The 11,256-nt window shown below is 37.7% G+C and overlaps 2 protein-coding genes across 52 annotated transcripts in view; one reads left to right on the top strand and one right to left on the bottom strand.

Moving 5' to 3' along the window:
• The first annotated feature begins 3,526 nt into the window (after window positions 1–3,526).
• Window positions 3,527–6,053, top strand: zar1 (zygote arrest 1). The gene is given in 4 exon segments (NM_194381.2): window positions 3,527–4,218; window positions 4,347–4,439; window positions 5,433–5,507; window positions 5,720–6,053. Coding segments are annotated over 4 exon segments (990 nt in total). The 5' UTR covers window positions 3,527–3,540; the 3' UTR covers window positions 5,864–6,053.
• Window positions 6,054–7,521: 1,468 nt separating this feature from the next.
• The window catches only part of fryl (furry homolog, like), a 168,839-nt gene continuing 165,104 nt past the window's right edge, over window positions 7,522–11,256 (bottom strand). For 50 of the 51 annotated variants that reach the window (XR_012395574.1, XR_012395573.1, XR_012395575.1 and 47 more), the window contains one exon: window positions 7,522–9,400. Coding sequence is in view for 37 of the 51 variants with exons in the window: in XM_073932691.1 (XP_073788792.1) it covers window positions 9,091–9,400 (310 nt within the window). In the remaining 14 variants the exon portion in view is untranslated. The remainder of the gene's footprint in view (window positions 9,401–11,256) is intronic. The other variant, NM_001159667.1, reaches the window with a different exon arrangement.

Below are 11,256 nucleotides of genomic sequence, written 5' to 3'. Positions count from 1 at the left end.
TATATATATATATATATATTTATATATAGGAATAATTTTATTCATAGATTTATAGTGAAAATAGTAAAAAAAATATATGATATATTTTTTACTATTTTTACTATAAATTTATGAATAAAATGATTACTTTATTTTTTTTTATTAAATAATATTCATTCCTTGAGACATTGAGACAACGTTATACTGAAAGGCACTTTCAGAGTGTCACAGAGTTATGCAAATTATGCATCATAAACATAGATTGATGCTGCTGTTTGTAAATGAATCCTGCTATTACCTCAGTAAATGGATTACATTGGCTTATTTGATTATGTGGACCCAGAGGATGAGAAGACTGATTTTCCTGCGGTACAGTATGGATGCCTTATCTTGCACATGGCCCACTGTCAGTCTGTTTCTGATTCCAAAACTAGCTGGAAATGTTTGTTTATTGATTCTAAGAGGAATTATAAATGATTATAAATGCTTGATATCAGATCACCAACACCAAATGCTTCTTGACAATTGTAGTTTTAAAAAATACAAAAGGTTTATTCTAGACAAGTCATTGTGTTTCCATCTGATAATCTTAAATTATGCAATCCATCTCTGTAATTAAAATGAAAAAATATATTGTACATGTTCATCAGTATAAAAATGCCTGCAAGATGAATAAATGTTTGCAAAAAGAAACTAATATTACTATTATTATGAGTCTCATATGTCCCTGCCAGATTAGCATATATATTTTAGACATTACAATCACAGTAAAACTTATATTTATTTATTATTTACTCATTTAGTAGTAATATATTTAACACTGATCAATGGAGTAATGGAACACAAAAGCATAGATATTTCCATTAGATGTTGCCTACCCTGTTGTTGTCTATTGGAAGGAATGCAACAATAGAGCTGCCATTTTAGTACAGGGTAGCGCTACTTTGAAATGAATGTGGGACCAAAGTGTAGTGGATGACTGGCCATCTAGAACCAGAGATATATACACATATAAACATATATTGATGATCAGAAGTTTTCCCGGTGGTCAGTACGCAAATATTTTTTAAGTTACGAAAATGTAAATTTTACATCACTTTTCCACATCGATAGATAAGTGACCACACGGGCATTGCCTACAAAGAGTATGTGTTTGTGTGCATGGGAATGTATTATACTCCCTCCCTGTTAAATTTGATCTAATCCATGTCCTGGAACAAACCTCCTCTCCTGCTTTTACTTCTCATTTTAACAGAGGGAGTGCTTTGATTGTGAATGAATCTCTGTTATGAATGACTTAGCTGACAATAGTTTCTGGCACCACAGCATCTTGTTGTCATATTTCTTTTTCATTGTTTGCTTATTTTACTCAACAAAACTAGCATAAGCCTAGTATTTAGTGCAAGTTGATGCTAATTATCATCAATAACATTACTTGTTTAGCACAAAGTTTATAACATATAAAAACGTAAAAAACAAATTTCTTCCTATGAAATGTTCTGCCTTTGTGCTTTGTTATCTTTGTTTACTTGTCTTTGCTACACCCGTACGCAGCGCTAAAGTCCAGCATCTTCACACTGGCTTTAGTCTTGACTAGTTTGGTTGAATGACATTTGTCCTGGAAGCACTGTAACAATGTGGCGGCGCTATTGACTCATGCTCAGGGCCCTAATGCGATATCTAGTGTATATTTCTATGACACAAAACCAGTCATAACTGTATTTTGTTTTTAAATCGAGATTTATATATGACATGAACAGACTTCTTTGTTATGATAGGACAGTATTTGTCCGAGATAAGAATTTTTAAAAATCTGAAATCTGGGGGTTCAAATAAATCTCAATCTTGAGAAAATCACATATATATATTTGTCTAAATTAAGTGCTTAGCTATACAAATAACCAATATATTTACATTACTAGTATATTTACAGTATAAAATATACAAAATATCTTCATGTTACATGATTTTAATATTCTAATGATTTTGGCATAAAAGTAAAATCAGTCATTTCGACCAATATAATGTTATTGCCAAAACATACCAGCGCAATATATGACGGGCGTTGCCTTCTTGAGTAACCAGTGGTGGAAAGAGAACTGAAAAATCATACTAAAGTAAAAGTACCATTAATTGCCTAAAAATTTAGTGCAGGTAGAGTAAAAGTATCTGCTGTAAATGTTACTCAAAATATGAGTAAAAAGTAAACCTTTCAGAAGTACTCAAGAGTAGTGAGTATTATGCTGTAAAAAGCTGATGTGTTTACATCTAATTTGTGGACACGTGTAAACATAACATTCTTTAGTGCATTTAGTGATTGCCCATCAGGCACACAATGTCATTTGACGTTAAAGTTAGGTTAGATTTAAGTTGTGATGTCAGGTGAGCAAATTTCAATGTCTAGCCAGCGGCTAAAGACAACGTTATTTTGATGTCCAATAATGACGTGTAATAATGTTTATATTTAGTCGATTTTAGGTTGTGTTGTAAAGTGACCAAAATCCAACGTTGAGCCAACATCTTAAACCAACAACCTATTGACATCAAAAATGACATTTACCCATCAGGTGTGGCAAACAAAATCCCACATTTGATAGACGTCATAGTGGTAACGTCAAGCTGTAACATCATTAGACGGTGATATTTGGTTGATTTCAGATTGAACACTGACATAAGCATGACATTGGGTACTGATGTCAACCCGATTTTCATTTCCAAACAAAATTCAGTGTTCCCACAAAGTTGGGGTACAACGTCAATCTGACATCATGTTGATTTTCTTATGGCTGCTGGGTGTTTAAGGTTATTTCGGTCATCATACATTAAACATCTCTCATCTTCTCAACAGTGACATGCATCTAAACAGTCTCTGGGTCATTGCATGTAAAGATTCTGGACATCTTCTTGGACACTTCCTTCCAAGCGGTTTGCTGCATTTATAAATTGCCATGTCTTGAGGTACTTCATTATGATGTAACCTATATGTGATTTGATAGGACAGGAATCATAGGACTGATTTTTCTAATCCATATAGACAAGAAAAAAGCAGTGACTGCAGGTTGAAGGAAAGTAGTGGAGTAAAAGTACCAATACAGCACTAAAAATGAACTCAAGGGAAAGTTTAATACACATTTTTAAAACGAGTAAATTATAATTCCTGAGAAAAATTACACAATTACAGTAATTTAAGTATTTGTAATGTTACTTTACACCACTGAGAAAAACAAATAATTATTGTAGGATGAAAATGTCTATGACTCGCTGGTAAAAATGTACAGACATTCACAGACTAACAACAAACCACCTGGTTAAACTGAGTTTTGGAAGTTGGTACATGGCTCGTTTACTAAAAAACGAGTTATGTATGTTCTTAAACAAAGGTTTCACATCTCACAAACACATTTCAACTGCTTTTCAAGACTGTCCTACATTTTTTTTAGCTTTCCCAAACCTCGAAAATCGTATTAATTGTTCTTAATTAGACACCTGAGCTCAATCTACCCTGTTCATCTAACGTTACTTAAACCGCTACAGTCCGCTTGCCAGCCGGCTAAGCGAAAAATGGCTACATATGGAAACGAGACAGTCGATAACTATCTTTACTCCTCTTACAACCCTTATTACTACAAATACCCCAAATTCAAGGGCTGGAGACAGAAAGCTTACTTCACCAACTACGGTGAGGGCGAGACCTACTTTGATAATCACCACAGGGCGCAGCTGAAGTCCATCTTGTCTCAGATCAACCCAAATCTCACCCCGCGTCTGAGGAAGGCCAACACCAAAGACGTCGGGGTTCAGGTCAACCCGAAGACCGACGCGTCTATCCAGTGCTCTCTGGGGCCGCGGACGCTTCTGGCACGCAAACGCGATGCCCTGCGCCGGCGGCGGCAGGAGGTCCAGACCCCTGGGAGTCCCGTCAGCAGCGGTGGTGTCCGGTTCCCGCGCACCCAGGCCGTTTACTCCCCAGTAGAATCCCGGAGACTAGTGTCCCTCTTCAGAGAGGAGGGTGAAGAAGAGGAGGACACGGATCTCGAGGTCACAGAGACGGTTGACAGCGCAGAGAAGCTGGAAAGCGCCGAGAAAAACGTGCGCAAACAGGGTAAGAAAAGCGCGAAGCAACCGCTTAGTCCAGAGAAAAATATAAACAAGCAGACTGAAACAAATGAGGAGAACACAAACGAGCCAGTGAAAACCGAACAAGACGATCTGAAGTCCAAGGCTCGTGTGAGATTTCAGGTGACATTAATTTATTCTCATAGCATATATATGAAACTTAATCGACGTGTGTTTTTAACATAACTTGCTTTAGAATTGCAGTTGAAGTGTTTTGGCACTTCCAGTATTATATTATCTTTTCAATCCAGTTTTTGGAGCAGAAGTATGGATTCTATCATTGCAAAGACTGCAACCTACGGTGGGAAAGTGCTTATGTGTGGTGTGTCCAAGGAACAAACAAGGTAATATTTTGTACACGCACAAACAAAATCTTAATTCCGTAAAACTACTCTCATTGCTCCAGATCCCTGTTAACAATGGAGTAGTTTGAGCAAACCAAGATGACATGTTCCTGTCTAGGCTATATTTGCGTTTGGTTTAAAAAAAACCCAGTTAAAATGGCAACCATTTTTTCATGATTCCCAGAACAGAATTTTTCATCAACCTTTTTTTTCTCATTTGAAAGACAATATTTTAAAACTTGAAATCGTTAACAACTGACATCCATGGTAGGAAAAACAAGGAGCCTATTAAAGTCAGTGGCTTTGAATTTACAACATTTTTCCAATTTTTTTTATAAACTCAAACATGCATGTTTAAATCTAGTGGAGTGCAAGTAAAAAAAAAAAAAAAAAAAAAAAAATTCATTTTTGGGTTAACTATCGGAATTATCCCTCTAAGCTTTTACAAAGCCCCTCTGCAATGTTCAGAAATTCATTTTTTTTTTTTTTTGATTGCCCAAAAACTACTTTCCCCATAAAGTTATTAGGGGAATGTTCCTTTTGTGCTGGAAAAGAATTAATTTACTTTTAGTTCCCCTGTGATTTTGAGGTTGAGAGAGGTTCTGGATGTTTGGTACACAATCGGGATTGTTAGATCAAGGATGTTCAAATTCTGTCCTGGAGGCTTCGTTTCATGCTTCGCTCCAATCTAAATTGGATCATTCTGAACCAGCTAATCTAACTCCTACTAGACAAACACCTGCCAGAGTGTTTTTAGTATTCCAAGTTGTGAGTTAAATTCTGCAGGACATCTCTGGACATCCAGAGTTTGGGCACATGTCTTGGACCGCTCTGACCATTTCCTTTTGTATTCTTGTTAGACTCACAAGCAGTCCCCCTACCCCATGTTTATGGAACAATATGCACATACCTGTATAATGGGTGAATTAGGCAAATCTGGTCTATTCTTGTTGCTGATTACTGATTGAAGTTTTTCCGTTTCCTTTTTTAAAGGTTTATTTCAAGCAGTTCTGCAGAACATGCCAGAAATCATTCAACCCATACCGGGTTGAGGACATAGCATGTCAGGTAAAGTAGCTCTTTTAATTGATTGTTCTCATCAGAGGGTCCAGGGCTCCTCTGGAGCAGTAAGCAAGAGGACTGTGAACTGACTAAATGCATTAAAGTTGCCATAATTTACATCACAGTTAATCTTAAGGAATTTGATTTATCCCCATTAACAGTGTTGAGAGTTTCAGGACTTTGTTTAAACTCCCATGTTAACCAAAATTTTCTTCCAGACTTGCAAGAAAGCTCGCTGCACATGTTCTGTCAAGTCGCGTCACGTGGACCCCAAAAGACCCCACCGGCAGGATCTGTGCGGCCGCTGTAAAGGCAAGCGTCTGTCCTGCGACAGCACGTTCAGCTTCAAGTACATCATCTAGCAGCTCTGTCCATTGTTGTCATCAGCTGGATTGTCCACCTCAGTCTCTGCACCTCTGCTGCTCGTCGACCGCAGTGGGGGAGGCAGGCCCATCGGCCACTACAGTCTCATTTGTTTTTGTTTTGCTTTGATTACGAATTGCAGTACTTGTAGGTGTGATTTCTGAACAATAAAAATGGAAGTTACTAGCACATCTGGAGCCCAGTTTTTAAATGAACAGCTTTGTAGAAGGGTTGGGTTTTGGTTTTTACAAGTTTAAAGCGTGATTCTGTAATTTTATATGACTTTGTCCACATCAAATGCCAATTTGACTTCTTTTACTGCTGGGATTGTTAGTCCAGTTTAGTCAAGATGATTAAAAGTAAAATGCACTGGAGATTCAGTATCTGCGGAAGAGGGGAACTTAAACATGGTGAGGGGGACATCTTCCCATTGTCTTTAAACATTTATAGCATTGTGTACCTGCCATAAGATTTTAGTGCAGAGATGCCAAAAGTAAAGCCCTTTGATTAACATTTAAATTTGGCCTGCCATCCCATTTGAAAAGAGGGAGAATGGTGGTTGGGGTGAATGCCTTTGACAGAAATTGTCCATTTGAATTTAATAGTTTTTTTATTTTTTTTATTTTTATTTTATTTATTTTTATTTTTTTTGAGCTTCAAAGGCAACTGAAATTACTAATGTTGTAAATGAATCGGGCTTAACCTAAATGCTGTTCCTTGAATTGCAGAACATCTGACATTTAGGAAACCTATCAAGGTAAAAGCAGGTGCAGCTCGACTAGTGTATTAGGGATTGAACTCCATTGTGTTACAAATGGAGCTTGTTTTTATTAAGTTCACTATAAAATGTTAAGTGATACTGCAGTAGATATTAAATTAATTTAAAGCAAAGTTGTCTTTGTTTTGTTTTTTTTGTTTTTAACTATTACCGAATAAATGAGGAACTTCCTCTAGGCAAATTTTATGTAATATGGTTTGAGATATTTATATATTCGGCCCACAGCCCTAAATCAAGTTTGGATTTTGGCCCTTTATAGGATAAAGTTTAGGCACCCCTGTTTTAGTGTAACTGTAATTTGAAGGGAAAACTTTGTTTTTAGTTCAATATTGACATTATATAAATGTCTACTGAAAGTGACTCCAGAAATGTTGCTTATTTGTATCATTGTAGACTAAGGATGTCCAAACTCAGTCCTGGAGGGCTGATGTCCTGCATAGTTTAGCTCCAACATTCTTCAACACACCTGCCTGGAAGTTTCTAGTATACCTATAAAGAGCTTGATTAGCTGGTACAGGTTTGTTTAATTGAGGTAGGAACTAAAACACGCAGGACACCGGCCCTCCAGTATGGAGTTTAACCACCCCTGGTCTATGATGATACAAATAAATGACATTTCTGGAGTCACTTTCACGAAGATGTTACTTCAATGAACAGTGACGGCAATCTTTAAATAGCTGAAGCGTTTACAAGTAGCACATGCTTGCAATAAGCCGAACATCAGTCTTTTGGCGAGGTTGCTAATCCAGTTAGCATTTGTTTTTTATAGACAGAATTGTGTGCTTGGGAACTGAATACATTTGATGAAAATAGTTCAACATAAATCAGCTGAGAGCAAATTTATTTTATGGGGGGAAATAAACTACCAGAAAGCCAGCATTGCTTATAATCAGAGTTTTATTTAACAGTACAGGGGAAAAGCAGGTAAATCAGATGACAAACAGACAAACCAGAGAGAAATGTGTGAAGGGGAAGGAGGAAATAAGAATAATGCACCTCTAGATAAAAACTATATTTTGTCCAGGTAAATAATATATCCATTAAATAATTAAGAACAGCATTCAAAATGTACCAAACAAAGCAACAGAAGAGATCTCTGAGAGGAATGAATACAGTGAACGTTTTTATTTGTCAATGTGCCGCGACAGATTAATCGTTCCCCCACCCCATACGTTTGCGCTCTACGCTTTTGAGGACACAGCTTTGTCTCTTGGAGTTCGGTAAGCGAAGCGCGGTGCCTTTCAGAAGCACACAAACCCTCAGTGCAGCCCTGAGTTAAGACAGAGCCAACATGGACAAACACCGGCCCCAGTTTCCCTACAGCAGGGGGCTCCAGTAGGGGGCCCCCACAGGGACTTTGAGCCAACATGGAGATCACAGTGGGTATTAAGGAATGCATATGGCAAGAGCTCATTCTTCGGGAAATATTAAAGATTAAGGTGGCGTATTATCATAAAGGAGAGGGCAGCCCGTACATCCCTAGTCAACTCGCTATTTATTTATTTTTTTTGCATTAGTCGTCACCCTCTACTGAGCTCTCTCTGATTGAACAGTGCATTACACAAATGTACAAGGAAAAAAATACTGCTTTTACACTATACATTTTCTAAAATATATACAGAGTAAAATAAGTTATTGATATTTCCATGAGTTGCAGCCAGTTTGCACATCACCTGTGCATCTCGGTTTGTTAACGTGCATGTATGAGAGAGAACGGGTGTGCAAATATCAGTCCATGTCAAACGTACTCACACGCTCGCACTCGTCCTCGCGCACACACACACGCGCGCACACATAAGTGTCTATGGTATTTTCTACAGGCAGCTACTTATTTGGTTATAGATTACGGGTTTTGTATGAGCAGCCCAGTGAAAGCTGAAAGTTCTCCTCGATGCAGGTCAATAAAGTTAAACAGATAAACCTCTCTTTAAACGGAGGATACGCCGCTCCTTGCTTACAATTACATGTTAAATTTCCTAACATTTACAACCTAAGACTGTTAAAAAATACATTTCTCAAAAAAATAAGTTGCAGGCTTCTCTCTTTCAAGCATGCTTTTTTATGTCTGCGATAAATCTCGCAGGTAAATCACAAAAACGCTCCAAATCCCATCTCTGCCCCAGTGCATAGTGGGGCAGACGGATGTGAATCACTCAAAAAAAAAAAACTCCCAAGAGGTCATAGGTCATTCCGCCAAAAAACAAACAAACAAACAAAAAGCTGTGAATTTAGCATCATAATCGCCTAGTGTTCCTCCTAATGACCGGTCCCATTCTTTGTACATTTTCCGCCATCCGCCGAGGATAAACTATATTATAGAAACGTGTTGCGTGCGTAATAGTTTGGAGTCACTAATGTCCACACATTCTTTAGCCCTTTGAGGTGAAGTCTACATGAAAATCGGCAAACCTGTCGTCCCCGGAGGAAGAGTTGGAGCTGGTTGATACTCTAGAGTCCAGTGCTGAGGACTGTGTTTTGCGTGTCGATCTGCGTCTGGATGTGGCCTGTGGGTGTCGGGGACTGGATGTGCGTCTGGTGGCTCTGCAGGTGCGGGTGTGTTTGAGCCTGGCAGAGAGCTTCGCGGATCTGAAGATTGAGCTCCATGAGGCGAGCGCTGGCCTGAGAAAGATCCCTGCTGGGTCCCACCACCGCCAAACAGCCCGTTTGACCTAAAGTCTGGTGCCTGAAGTAGATGTGCAGCAGTGTCTGCACTGCATCGTCCCGATCACTGCCAAATATGTCATTGGGCCACAGGCACCTGAGGAAATGAAGAAGAGCAAGGGATGCAGAAGGGTCAACGGGGGAAACAGATACTGGAATGTATCAGATTAAGGCAAAAGAGAACTTGAGTTGCTTCATTAGATTATGGATTCTAGCTAGATATGATGTTACAAGACGTTTTTCTGTTCTGCTCTGAAAGCAGCCAATCAAAAAAACAAGTTGTGCTAAATAAATGTATACACTTTCATTTTATTTGTATGTTGTAAATACTGTACAAAGTAAAAGAACTAATTCATGGTTTCTGCAGGTTTCCTCTAGTCAAATTTAAGACTTCTTAAGACCCTTTAAGACTTATACAGGGTTAAAGTCTTTTTCTAATGGCTGCTTATTATCATGAGGAATTGTGTAATTGTTTTCTTTCTCTTATTAGGGAACTTAATTTGGGGATTTTGCTATTATATAAATATAAATAATAATATGAATATAATATAATACATAAATAATGATTTATATATATGAAATGACAATACTTCTCGATATGTTTAATTGGGAAGTATTGTTGGTCATTGGATGAATGTTAGTCTGACTGAGTAGCTTTACTTGGACAAAGCAAAATTAAGACCTGTTTATAATGATTTAAGATCTACAAAACAATATTTTAGTGAATTTAAGACTTTTTAAGGCCTAAAATTAAGTTTTAAAATTGAGGGCATTTTACAACCCAGTGGACACCCTATGATGTTTGCAAATAAAATAAGGCAGTTGATTCAATCCAATGTGGCGACCCCCTGATAAATCTGAGACTAAGCCAAAGGATAGCAGGAGAGTGAGGGACTTTCTATTTAGGACTACCGGTAGCTAACAGTACATTACTTTTAAATGAGATCCAAACTCTAATGCAATATTTTTATTTGTTTTGGTCTCTCAGCAATTCAATTTTCTGCAACTTTTTTCCCAGAAGAATTTATAGGAAGATTTATAGGAAGATAGGAAGAGGACCACTGTGCTCTGAATAACAAAACAGAGCATGAATAACTCTGCAACATCAGTGTTTCTCAACCATGTTCCTGGAGGACCACCAGCTCTGCACATTTCCCAAGGCTGATTCTCAATTCCAAGAATGGAGTGAATGGACTTGTGTTTTTGTGGAGAACAGTCTTGCCAAGTTACCCCGGAAGAACGAACTCTGGAAACCGCGAGAACACAGAACACATCCTGTGAGAAATGAGATGCTGCGTTCTTCCTGATGGTCACATGACCTTCACATGTTTTTAATGGAAAATTAAATTATTTAAACATTACATCATTTATACAGCGATTTATTGCTTTTTCCCTTTTCAATATATATTTAACATGAAGAAAACCTCACAAGACAAAAAAAAAAAAAAAAAAATTTGATATTAAATATCAGCAAATAAACACCGTTAATGTGTTTATGCCTTTATAAAGATTTTCATATTAATTTTTACTTTCGCCGTCTCATTTAGGAAAACTCCTGAGGTAACTAAGTTATATCCCTGAACTTTAATAATAATAAATCTATATAAAATGCTGCGCTTTCCACCTTCTTTATTCAGCCACAGTGACTTCTGGGAATTCTCGAGCAAGTTTTGCACTCCAGTCGGCATTGACGCATGCTTGATATCAAGAACACATCCGGGAAGTTTCACGTGTCCTCCTTTCTTGCGGTCTTGAGTTTTGGAACTGAACTTTGGCAGCTGATGATGACGTTATACGAGAACACTTGGACACAAGATCACTGAAGAACACAAATTGAGAAACAGCCCATGTCTCCTTAACTAAACAAACCTGATTCAGATCCTCATCACATTAACAGAGAATTTTAACAGATTTTACTGCTAGGATGAAGACAAAAGCTCTTTAAAACTCTTT

This window comes from Danio rerio, chromosome 20 (assembly GCF_049306965.1).
Source record: "Danio rerio strain Tuebingen ecotype United States chromosome 20, GRCz12tu, whole genome shotgun sequence".
Lineage (NCBI taxonomy): Eukaryota > Metazoa > Chordata > Actinopteri > Cypriniformes > Danionidae > Danio > Danio rerio.
Note: the sequence above shows the minus strand (reverse complement) of the source record. Positions and strands in the feature narration are given on the sequence as shown.